Source organism: Arachis ipaensis, chromosome B10 (genome assembly GCF_000816755.2).
Source record: "Arachis ipaensis cultivar K30076 chromosome B10, Araip1.1, whole genome shotgun sequence".
Lineage (NCBI taxonomy): Eukaryota > Viridiplantae > Streptophyta > Magnoliopsida > Fabales > Fabaceae > Arachis > Arachis ipaensis.
In genome coordinates this window covers 134,394,913-134,407,633 of record NC_029794.2, presented here as the reverse complement: position 1 = coordinate 134,407,633, position 12,721 = coordinate 134,394,913, and the positions used below count along the sequence as shown (strand labels likewise).

At 37.8% G+C, this 12,721-nt stretch overlaps 1 protein-coding gene and 1 long non-coding RNA gene across 2 annotated transcripts in view; both read left to right on the top strand.

Moving 5' to 3' along the window:
- LOC107622319 (E3 ubiquitin-protein ligase KEG) overlaps positions 1-11,194 on the top strand; it is a gene marked incomplete in the record, with an annotated part of 12,075 nt that extends 881 nt beyond the window's left edge. Inside the window, 16 exon segments of the mRNA XM_016324178.2 lie at positions 1-317; positions 1,151-1,513; positions 1,608-1,838; positions 1,996-2,127; positions 2,206-2,542; positions 2,644-2,801; positions 4,809-4,966; positions 5,584-5,705; positions 5,849-5,983; positions 6,571-6,695; positions 6,882-6,986; positions 7,107-7,340; positions 8,343-8,676; positions 8,768-8,956; positions 9,072-9,377; positions 9,598-11,194. Of these exon segments, the coding sequence (XP_016179664.1) occupies positions 1-317; positions 1,151-1,513; positions 1,608-1,838; positions 1,996-2,127; positions 2,206-2,542; positions 2,644-2,801; positions 4,809-4,966; positions 5,584-5,705; positions 5,849-5,983; positions 6,571-6,695; positions 6,882-6,986; positions 7,107-7,340; positions 8,343-8,676; positions 8,768-8,956; positions 9,072-9,377; positions 9,598-10,812 (4,461 nt within the window).
- The window catches only part of LOC110268079, a 1,446-nt gene continuing 574 nt past the window's right edge, over positions 11,850-12,721 (top strand). Inside the window, exon 1 of the long non-coding RNA XR_002356128.1 lies at positions 11,850-12,359. This is a non-coding gene — a long non-coding RNA (uncharacterized LOC110268079). The remainder of the gene's footprint in view (positions 12,360-12,721) is intronic.

Below are 12,721 nucleotides of genomic sequence, written 5' to 3'. Positions count from 1 at the left end.
CTGGTGCGGCGGATTGGGGAGGGGAGGAGAGCTGGTGTTGAGATGTGGACGGCGGTGATCGGAGGAAGCGGAGGACGGTGCCGGCACCAGGTGGCGGTTAAGAAGGTGGCGGTGACGGAGGGGATGGATTTGGAGTGGATTCAGGGGAATCTCGAGAATTTGCGGAGAGCTTCGATGTGGTGCAGGAACGTGTGCACTTTCCATGGAGCAATGAAGCATGAAGAGAGCTTGTGCCTTGTGATGGATAGGTGCTATGGATCGGTTCAGTCTGAGATGCAGAGAAATGAGGGCAGGCTCACTTTGGAACAAGTCCTAAGGTTTTGGATTTTTTATGTTTTATTCTTTTGGCATAATTTTGTTCTCTTGTTTTTGTTGTTCTATATTCAGATTTAGCAACTATTTTTTTTGCTTTTCACGGTTTCTATGATAAAACTAGTTGCTAGGAATTTGTTTTGACTTGGTAGTGACTAGGTGATAAGTTGGGGGTAGTAATGATTGTGTTTCAGTAGTTAGGTTAATTTCCTCAGCACATTTGTTTAATGTGTTTGAATTGTGTTGTATGTATCCATGATTGGTTGCCGATTATATTGTGGTGGGTGGTGGGCACCGCAGTTTCCTACAACGCGGCGATGCCATTATGTTGCGGTTTCTCTCAGGAATGATTTTCTGACACTTGTAGGTTGACTGTGTGGCGATTCAGTTGGTGCTAATGCCATGACTGTTAATCCGCGATATTGATTAATAATTTAAAACCATGATGATTATTATGGTAATCTCACTGGTATAATTAATATGTATGTTGCACTGCATTCTTGTTAAATTTTTGAGATAATGCAATCTGTCAGTTGGTTACTTATGTTTGTTTGGAGGCAAATTGTATCTTGGCCATAGGTGACGCCAAAGCCGGCTAAATCAGAATGACTTAATTTATGTATTCTATCGCTGTATTTCTGCTTTTGTATATTCATCTAGATTAATAATATACTGATTATATTTTTGTGAAATACTCTAGAAAATAACTCATTAGAACAATTTTATCTTTGATTTCGCATTTTCTTATTGTGAGACTAATAATCATTTTGACTTTATGAGTTAACCCGTGTGGCACTTGAGTTTCCGTGATAGCTAACACCGAGATTGCCAAATGCAGATATGGAGCAGACATTGCAAGAGGGGTTGTTGAGCTTCATGCTGCTGGTGTCGTTTGCATGAATTTAAAACCTTCCAATCTTCTTCTTGATTCAAATGGGCACGCGGTAGTTTCTGATTATGGACTTGCTACAATTTTAAAGAAGCCTTCCTGTTGGAAGGCGCGGCCAGAGTGTGACTCCTCAAAGATCCACTCTTGTATGGAATGTATAATGCTCAGTCCACATTATACAGCACCCGAGGCTTGGGAACCTGGGAAGAAGTCACTAAATATTTTCTGGGATGATGCAATAGGTATATCTCCCGAGTCAGATGCATGGAGTTTTGGTTGTACATTGGTTGAGATGTGCACGGGTGCCATTCCGTACGTGGAGCAATTCATTCTGTACCTAAACTTCATTATATTCTATTGTATTCTCTTTTCTAGAATTTCATAGCTTAAATATATGCTTGTGCAGTTGGGCTGGCTTAAGTGCAGAAGAAATTTATCGTTCAGTTGTTAAAGCCAAGAGACTTCCTCCACAGTATGCCAGTGTGGTTGGTGGTGGAATTCCAAGGGAATTGTGGAAGATGATTGGAGAGTGCTTGCAATTCAAGCCATCTAAAAGGCCTACATTTAATGCAATGTTAGCAATATTTCTCCGCCATTTGCAGGAAATACCGCGCAGCCCTCCTGCAAGCCCTGATAAGTAAGTTTTTTAAGTTATTATCAAGGTGGCTTTTTATATTCTTAATAAGCAAATATGACTATATGAGCTTCACCAGGAATGAGCTGCATGGACTTCTTGTCATTTTGTTTTGTAAACTGGTTCTCTTATGCAATGTTTTATGTTTCTCTGGATACAGTGACTTTGTCAAACGCTCTGTGTCTAATGTTACTGAACCAACCCCAGCCCCTGAATTAGATGTCCCTCAAGAAATGCCAAACCCAAACCATCTTCACCGCTTTGTGTCTGAAGGGGATGCCACAGGAGTTAGGTTAGTTGGCATCACAAATCATCCTGCTTGAGCTTTCTTTTGTTTAAATTTGATCATTTCATTTATTTTCTTTTACAGAGATCTTCTTGCGAAGGCTGCATCAGAAAATGGCAGCGATTACATATCTTCTCTACTGGAATCTCAAAATGTTGATGGGCAAACAGCTCTTCACTTAGCTTGTAGGCGTGGAAGTGCAGAGCTTGTTGAGGCCATTTTGGAGTATAAAGAGGCTAATGTTGATGTCTTGGACAAAGATGGAGATCCTCCTCTTGTTTTTGCTTTAGCAGCTGGCTCTCCAGATTGTGTTCGTTGCCTCATCAAAAGAAATGCTAACGTGACATCAAGACTGAGGGATGGCTTGGGCCCATCTGTCGCTCATGTTTGTGCTTATCATGGACAACCAGATTGTATGCGAGTATGTCTTACTTGGATCATACTCAGGTCTCATATGTTTCTGATATATTTTAGTAGAGCTATATTTGTCACTAATCACTCATTTATATGTAAAAATAACAGGAACTACTATTAGCTGGAGCTGATCCTAATGCAGTGGATGATGAAGGAGAATCTGTATTGCATAGGGCAGTTGCTAAGAAGTATACAGACTGTGCCATTGTAATATTAGAAAATGGAGGCTGTAGATCAATGGCCATTATGAACTCAAAGAACCTGACGTGAGTATATACTTCTCTTAAAATTTATTTTTTACCTTTGAATTTGTGTTCCAACTGCCAATTGGTCCAAGCAGTATGGATGTACACAATCATTGATCTTAAACTATTGGGAAATATCTTGTGATAAAGGAAGAATATCAATAAGAGGGAAGAAGAATATTACAAGGTGGGCTGGGGGGATAAAGGATCCTCCATTCAAAAGCAAAAAGGAAGCAAAAGATCAATATAGTGTTTGTCGTTTTCAATCCTTCCATGGGCTTGCACCTTCATGCAGCTCAAAGGGGTGGGATATTCTATGGCATATTTTCATTATTATCGCCCATGTAATTGATAACATGAATGGCAACAGGATAGACTGTAGAGAAATATTTCTGTAAGTTCATCATATGTTTGAAGCTGATCATATGTTTGAAGCTGATCAACAAAATACATAGAATTTATTCTTTTCATCTCATCATCATGTGATTTCCTTTTACATTTTGATGAAAAATTTTCAGGTCCTACTAAAGATTGTATGGTAACTTCTACATAACTGGCACATTATACTATCATAAACTTCTATATTCCTTCTATATAATGTACTAGCGGGATGAAAATGTGTTTTGAATGCAAATTGTAATTTGTTGTTCATAATTCTATTAATTATCTTTATTCCAAGAAATTATAGATCCCCCCCAAAAGCGTTAAGGCTTGATTGGTGTATGTACTGTATAATATGAGGCTATGAGCAAACTGGCACGCCCCACTTTCCTGAACATTGTGTCTTCTGCATTAATCAAGTTTAATTGTCGTCCCATGTTTCCAGGACTGTATTCTTTCTGGTTGTATAGTTTTATTGAGAGTTTTGCCTCTTACCTTTGTTAAGTAGAAAGTAAAATAAGGAAAACATTATATGATCTTCTATTGGTCTGTTGTTTGATCACAAAAAGATATGCTCGGGTTTTATTATCTTTGTCTCCAGAAACACATTTCCAGCTTGACATGTCCTTGTATTTCATTATCAAACATAAGCCTCTCTGAACAAAAATTAAGCTAGTCCAAAAATACATGGTGAAGTGAACGGATATCACTAATTTTCAGAGGAATCATATTTGCTGTTACATGTTCCATCATAAAATAAAATTTACAATTACTCGTACTCAAAATAACGTGATTATTACTTAATTTAAAGATCCTTCTGTATCTAGAGAGTAGATCAATACAGTTCTTTCTCATTCGCACCCTGGTAATGTGTTTTGCTTTGGATAAAGTAATTGAAAATATGTTATCATTTATATTTGATTTACTTTTCCTTTTATGGTAGACTCTAGTTAATTGATTATAGATATATTCATCAGAACATGCCAATAAATATTGTCTTTGTTTTTATGGAGCTTGGACTTCTATTCAACTTTTGTTTGTCTTTGCACTGCAGTCCTTGTTATATTAACATTATCCTATTGTTCATGGGAAAACAAATAGCAAAAGATGACCTTTTCTTGATCCCTATTTGAATATTAAAGATCAGTTTTCATCATATTCAGTAAGGATTTCAGTTTCTCAATATTTACAATCAACCGGTATGATGAAATCAAATTGCTAAGAAATCATTTATGATTTATATTATAAAGTAAAACGAAGCGGATTTGGAACTACTGCTCCTCAGTGTTAATCTCACATAATCTGGGAATCACATCTTTAGGGCCATCATATTTCATGTAATTTTACATTTTAAAAGCTATAATGGTCAATGCTCATAGTTAAGTATAACGTAATTTGTCATTTGCTATGAGATTGTACCCTCACTTAAGTGAGCCATGGTTGGAGTGTGAAGTCTCATTGCTCAATGCTTAAGGATATGAGAAATATATTGTCTACATGAAAGAGTTTTGTCTTCTCCTTTGAGCTAGCTTTTTTGGTAGAGTTAGGCCCAGAATCTTAAGAATAAGAATTGCATTGTTATTGAATGGATATATTATTTTCTCTAATTTACAGATATGATGACTCGGTTTTACTTTGGTGTTGCAGACCGCTACACTTGTGTGTGGCAACATGGAATGTTGCTGTTGTGAAGAGATGGGTGGAAGTTGCAACTTCAGATGAGATTGCTGAAGCAATTGACATACCGAGCCCAATTGGAACTGCCTTGTGCATGGCAGCAGCTTCTAAGAAAGATCATGAAAGCGGTATTCAAAAGTTCATTGCGATGATGATTTTGTCATTTGGCTATGTTTTGATACAGTGCATGTTGTTTTCTAGTTAAATCTGTTTCTTGGTTGCAAAACTGGTTTAATTTCCTTGTAATAGATTTATTTAGTTGATGCCAATGAAAACCAAGGGATAAGAGGTTAAAACTACATCTACGTTTAAGCTTAGACAGAAAGGAAGTGAAAACCAGAGGGAGGATAATAGATCCTCCAGAGCAGATAAAATTAAGAGCAGCAAATGTATCTCTTAAGTAAATTAATAAAGAATGTAGCAAAGGTTCCCAATCTCAAATGGCAATATGAAAAAAACCATTGGCCAATCATCGAAGGGTGGCCATTTATACAATCATCTCCTGAAAGATGCAATTATTCTGCTTCTCCCAAGTACTCCTAAAAATTGCAAAACCTGCATAAAGCTACAATTTTGAGAGCCTTACTTGTTTGTCTTGCTATTTCATATTTCAAAATTTTCAACATGCAATAAGTACAATTCTCTTCAAATTACATAATTCTTCTGTTCTATTTATCCCTCAACATCTTCAAATTTGAGTGTTAATGCTTAAACTCATTATGGTGTTTGTTCCCGCCAAAAATAGAAGGGAGAGAATTGGTGCGGATACTGCTTGCGGCAGGAGCGGATCCGTCTGCTCAAGATTCACAGAATGGGAGGACAGCTTTGCATACAGCTGCTATGACAAATGATGTGGACTTGGTCAAGGTATTTGAAGCACTTCTTGATTAAAATAATTAAGTATCCCTTCATATTCTGTTGGGGCTGCAGTATGCACATTTGGTCATGTTAATATTCTATGTTAGCATTTAATTAACGTTAATCCCCCCTTCTCTTTCTGGGTGGAGTAGGTCATTCTTGCTGCTGGAGTTGATGTGAACATTTGCAATATACACAACAGTATACCTCTTCACTTGGCATTAGCTAGGGGTGCAAAGGCATCTGTTGGACTGCTTCTAGCTGCTGGGGCAGATTACAATTTGCAGGTTCTTATTTAAGTTTCCATTCCTGCAGTTTCATCAACACAAATTAAATATAATCATCTGATGACATAGGATACTGATCTCTGGTGGTTTTATAATTTGCTAAATGAAGATCACATGCAATTGCTAAACGAACATCTTTATTTCATTTTTTGCTTTCACTTCTGCTTTCTGATTTACTATGTAGTTATACAATAATGATCTATTTATCTATATTATATATTTATACAACTTGAAGGGGAGCCTTGGAGCAACGGTTGAGTTGTCTCCGTGTGACCTCAAGGTCACGGGTTGCCGTGGAAACAGCCACTGATATAATTATTAGGTTAGGCTGCGTACATTACACCCTTTGGGTACGGCCCTTTCCCGGACCCTGCGTTAACGCGGGATGCTTGTGCACTGGGATGCCTTTTTTTATATATTTATATGACTTGCTAATTGCTGAGTTCAGTTTCTGCTTCAACCCTCTTCATGATTCAATGTTATTTGTTGTTAAGAAACAATTTGAGGGTGATGATTTCCATTCTTTGGGATGGTGGCTTCACCCTTATGGCCTTGCCATTTAAGGTTCTAATTCAATATTATTTCAGGATGATGATGGTGACAATGCTTTCCATATAGCAGCAGAGACAGCCAAAATGATACGTGAAAATCTTGACTGGCTCATTGTTATGCTAAGGAATTCCGATGCTGATATTGAGGTCAGAAACCACAGGTATGTCTAGGCATTGCATTTTCAGTAAGTTCTACCTTTTTTTGTTACGTAGTATGTACACATCTTAATATCTATTTTTGCGTTTGTAACTCTGTTTAACTGTTGATTGTTGCTATTCCATAATAACATTAAGCACATTCAACTGGAATGCTCTACTGTGACTGAGAGGGTTATGTTTTGTGACAGTGGCAGGACACTACGTGACATCTTGGAGGCCCTTCCCCGAGAATGGATATCTGAAGATCTGATGGAGGCACTCATGAATAGAGGAGTTCATCTTTCTCCTACAATGTGAGCATAAGACATCATTTCCAGCTAATTTTCTTTTTATTGGGTATTGGTATTTAACTATTTATTTTCTACCATGTAACTTCTATGCACTAAAATTTGTTTGTCATTGGCTGTATTTAGATTTGAAGTGGGAGACTGGGTGAAATTTAAAAGAACTGTCACAGCTCCTACCTATGGGTGGCAAGGTGCTAGACCAAAGAGTGTTGGATTTGTGCAAAGTATTCAAGATCGTGATAATCTCATTGTTTCATTTTGCTCTGGAGAAGTTCATGTTTTGGCAAATGAAGTTGTAAAACTCATTCCATTAGACCGAGGGCAACATGTACAGTTGAAAGAAGATGTGAAAGAGCCCAGGTATGATTTTGTATGAGTGCTACACGGTAATCTTTTGTATAAATTTATGATTTCATTGTTATGTCTATATTTTGGGGTTTTGTTGGATCTGTATTAAATACCTACATATTTTGCAGTGCTCTGTTGTCTGTTGGAGAATATCTTCTCTGCTTATACATTTCTTTTCTAGTATGCCTTTGTCAAAAGCATCGGGCATAGCTCCTCCAAATTTGGGAATCAATGATTCTCTTTTTTCTAAGGAAAAATGTGAAGAGATGGGAAATATATTAAACGAATAGAAAATTACTATCAGTTATAGAACTTGTTTCCCAAGCACAAAATGAGGCCATATAGACATGACTGTTCTAAATAAGCTAAAAGGGCAGCGTAATGATACTACCAAATGGAATCATTCATGCTAGCAAATTGGACTTCCCCAGGGTTGTTCGTTTCTCCCAAAATCTTCCTATGCCAAGTTTGTTGATTTCCCATTACATAGAAGATTTACTACAATTTGCATTTTCAAGCTGTCAAAGCTACCGTCTAATAATTAAAAAGAGAGATAATTGCTCCGAGCATCTAAAATATGATACTGATATCTTGGTATCAGTTAGTGATTGGGGCTTAGACTTGGAAAAGGAAGTTTCTGTCGACCCAAGATGAGCTAGTCAGCCAGGAGCTGTCGTAATCTTCCTGAAAGTGTTGATTAGTAAAGTCTGCCTAATAGGAGGCTAAATAATATCCTGGAAGAAAGATATTAAAATAGGTTGGCAGAGGACATTTATAAGGCCTTCTTTGTACTAGTATTAACCACTTTTGTATACTCTCTATGATAGTCTGTTCTTGGACTTCTCCCCGGCACCTAAACAAAACCAAAAAGAACCCTAGAAGAAAGGAAAGAGAGCAAAAACGACAACCAATGCTTGACCATAAATTATGTTAACTAGTGTTTTGTGCATGGCATACTTGCAATCTTGATGATTTTGCATTTGTCTTTGACATTGATGGCTATTTGTCTGCTAGGTTTGGTTGGCGTGGGCAGTCACGTGACAGCATTGGAACAGTGTTATGTGTTGATGATGATGGAATTCTCCGTGTTGGGTTCCCTGGAGCATCAAGGGGATGGAAAGCTGACCCTGCAGAGATGGAACGGGTTGAGGAATTCAAGGTTGGAGACTGGGTTCGGATTCGTCCTACTCTTACATCAGCTAAACATGGATTAGGATCCGTTACACCTGGAAGCATTGGCATTGTATATTGTATCAGACCAGACAGTAGTCTATTAATAGAACTCAGCTATCTTCCAAATCCATGGCATTGTGAACCAGAGGAGGTGGAGCATGTTGCTCCTTTTAGGGTGAGCAGAGTGTGAATTAATTTTTTCGAAGACAGTATTCTCCTCATCTAATCACTAGATTTATATATTAATAAACTTTATTATCTTACAGATTGGTGATCGCGTCTGTGTGAAGCGTTCTGTTGCAGAACCTAGATATGCTTGGGGTGGTGAGACACATCATAGTGTTGGAAGGATAAGCGAGATTGAGAATGATGGTCTCCTAATAATTGAAATACCAAACCGACCCATACCATGGCAGGCTGATCCATCTGATATGGAGAAGGTGGAAGATTTCAAGGTGCAAATTCGATATTTATCATTTGGCTGCCATTTATAATTGTTGCCTTCATATTTTTGCTGTGAGATGTCTTATTGTCTTGCTCTTCTTAACTTGCTAATTTGTCCATGGGCAGGTTGGAGATTGGGTCAGAGTGAAAGCATCAGTTCCTGCTCCAAAGTATGGGTGGGAGGATATTAACAGGAACAGTATTGGGGTAATCCATAGCTTGGAGGAAGATGGTGATATGGGTGTTGCCTTTTGCTTCAGAAGCAAGCCTTTTTCTTGTTCAGTAACTGATGTGGAGAAAGTTCCTCCTTTTGAGGTGGGACAAGAAATTCACGTGATGCCATCTGTTTCTCAGCCACGACTTGGATGGTCAAATGAATCACCAGCTACTGTTGGGAAAATAGCAAGAATTGACATGGATGGTGCTCTTAATGTAAGTATACTACATTGTTTTCTTTTCTAATTTTTGCATGAGATTAATACCGCCCTAATTTTACTTACAGAGCTATATAAACATTGCCTTGTTGATAGCTTTCATGTGGGTAGCTTTTATATAGACTCAGTTCACTAAAGGGTGAAAACATTTCTGTTCAGTTATTGTATTTCATCTTGAGACAAAATAAGTGATTTAATGATTCTTTTTTCTTTTGTAGTTGAAAGTCACTGGTAGGCAAAGCTTGTGGAAAGTTTCTCCTGGAGATGCAGAACGACTTCCTGGATTTGAAGTTGGGGATTGGGTACGCTCTAAACCAAGCTTGGGGAATAGACCAAGTTATGACTGGAATACTGTTGGAAGGGAAAGTTTAGCTGTTGTGCATAGTGTACAGGATTCTGGATACTTGGAGTTGGCTTGTTGTTTCCGTAAAGGGAAGTGGATTGCTCATTACACAGATGTTGAAAAGGTTCCCATCTTCAAAATTGGGCAATATGTTAGATTTCGAAATGGTCTGGTTGAACCAAGGTGGGGTTGGAGAGGAGCTCAGCCTGAATCTCAGGGTGTTATAACCAGCATTCACGCTGATGGCGAAGTTAGGGTTGTTTTCTTTGGCTTGTCAGCATTATGGAGAGGAGATCCTTCAGATCTACAGATTGAACCAATGTTCGAAGTTGGAGAATGGGTGAGGTTGAAGGATAATGCAAATAGTTGGAAATCGATTGCACCGGGTAGTATTGGTGTTGTACAAGGAATAGGGTATGAAGAAGACGACTCAGACAGAAGCACTTATGTTGGCTTTTGTGGGGAGCAAGAAAAGTGGGTAGGACCAACCTCCCATCTCGAAAGAGTTGACAAACTCTTTGTTGGACAGAAAGTTAGAGTTAAGCAATGTATAAAGCAACCAAGATTTGGTTGGTCAGGGCACACCCATGCTAGTATTGGAACCATACAAGCAATCGATGCCGATGGAAAGCTCCGAATATACACTCCAGCCGGATCGAAGACATGGATGCTGGACCCATCAGAAGTGGAGGTGGTGGAAGAGAGGGAGCTTCGTATCGGAGACTGGGTAAAAGTTAAAGCGTCAGTTTCAACCCCAATCCACCAGTGGGGGGAGGTGAGTCACTCGAGCATTGGAGTGGTGCACCGGATGGAAGATGGAGATCTGTGGGTGGCATTCTGCTTTATGGAGAGACTCTGGCTTTGCAAGGCATGGGAAATGGAAAGGGTTAGACCATTCAAAGTGGGGGACAAGGTAAAAATTAGAGATGGACTCGTGGCACCGCGCTGGGGATGGGGAATGGAAACGCATGCAAGCAAGGGACAGGTGGTAGGAGTAGACGCAAACGGCAAACTGAGAATAAAGTTCCGGTGGAGGGAAGGTAGGCCTTGGATTGGGGACCCTGCTGATGTTGCCCTTGATGGAAACTAATATGGTTGCTACTTTAGGAAAATGGAAGCTTGTATTTAACATGATTTTCACATTCAGCTCCTTAGGCTATGCTTTTTCAGGGCCTGAGCTTATGCAGAAAGCTTTATTCTTGCTGCTATTTCAGATGGTGGTTCTCATCATGGGACCTTTTTCTCTAAATATTGGAATGCAGTTGGATAGGATTTGTGCAGGGAAAGTTGGTTGCCTTTTGACCTATATATGGAGAGCAAATTTCGGCATATGGCCCCATTTATATTCATTACTCACATATAAGTCTGTAGTCCCAGATTTTGAGGTGTATATTTATAAATATATATATGTTTATTTGATATTGTTGTACAAATCATACTCACAACTTAATGCATTTTTTGACTCACCTCTATGCAGTTGCATATTCTTGAATATAATTGCTTGTTACACTCAATCTTGGTTATTAATCACCACTTTCTAATTTTTAAAGCGTTCCCACCTGAAGCCCTATATACAGCCACATCAGTATTTGTGAGATGATGTCTCAAAAATAATTAAGAAATTAATGGAGGAACTTTCATTTTTAACGACAAGGGAGTAATTTTGGTTCCAATTATCTCACATGTAATTTTAATATAAAATAATAGGAAATTATATATCTTACAAAATTATTAATAACAAACATTCAGAGGCAGCAATCTTATAAATGAAAAATGATTAAATATAACTCTAATCCTGCTGTGTAGAGAGAAAGGAAACACAGTATCAACAGTGTGGTAGAAGAACCTTGACAGTTAGAGCAACTCCAATGAGAAGTAAGTATCATTCAGGTGGGAAAGCCTTTTTTGTGTTGGAGTTGAAGGGGAGGGATAGAAAACAAGGCTTCCATGCTTCATGGAAAAATGATTTTAATTATCACTGATTTTGTAATTAACATCATGTGTGGATGTTTTCTTGTTTTAATTTAAAATTGAAATCCAAGAAAAATGAAAACAACAAAAAAGACCAAAATGAAACCCAAGAAAAAGAATTTTGACAGCACAAGTAATGTAGCCAATGCCTCAATAGTTTGAACTTGGAACCCTCTCATTCCATGACCCTTCCTTCTTAGAGGGAAAAAAAAAAGTAGAGGGAGAAAATAGAAGAACGCCTAGAATCACTTAAGTCAATTACAGTCTTTGAAATATTATAATCACTCCATCTACCCTCTTCATTCTCTTATGCCATCAATGCATCTTGTGTCATGCAGGTTGCTCTATTCCTTTCCATTTACTACAAAATTTGGAAACATTTTAAGTTTCTAACCACTTATAATTGTTTCTTTCCTTCTTGCTTCTCATGAAGTTGAGGTCGATATAGACTTACATTTTGTCGGAGTTGATGATCTCCGTTCAGGTCAAAAAAGACTGTACCTCTTTAAACGGAGGACAATTCTTTTTTACTTGATCCGAAATCATTGACTCAGACAAGACGAGAGTCTATATCTACATCGACATCATGACAATAAGATCCAATTGCAAAGACATCTTCTAATCCCTCTTCGTGATCTCAAGCCGAATTCTCGACAACACAATTGGGTAAGAATGATGAGTTTTGTTATATTTAAATTTAGATATTTACCATCTTTCAAGTCCTTTAGATCTTCTTTGTTTATTTATTCATTTTTTTAAGTGAAATTACATATAATTTTTTACTTGTAATAATTCTATTTGAATATTAGAAATCTCAAAAGAGTAATTATTCGGTACCTACAATTTTTACCTACTAATTAAAGAAAAGAAGTATTTGATTTTCTGTCACACCAACCTAATCACTTTTCTTACTTAATCTTATTCCTATGGAAGTGGATTGAGTTGGTTCTTCATAAATCTTATTGCTTTGGCTTATTATTCATTGGTAGCTATGTTCATATCCAGAAGCTGTCAAACCATATATTAAA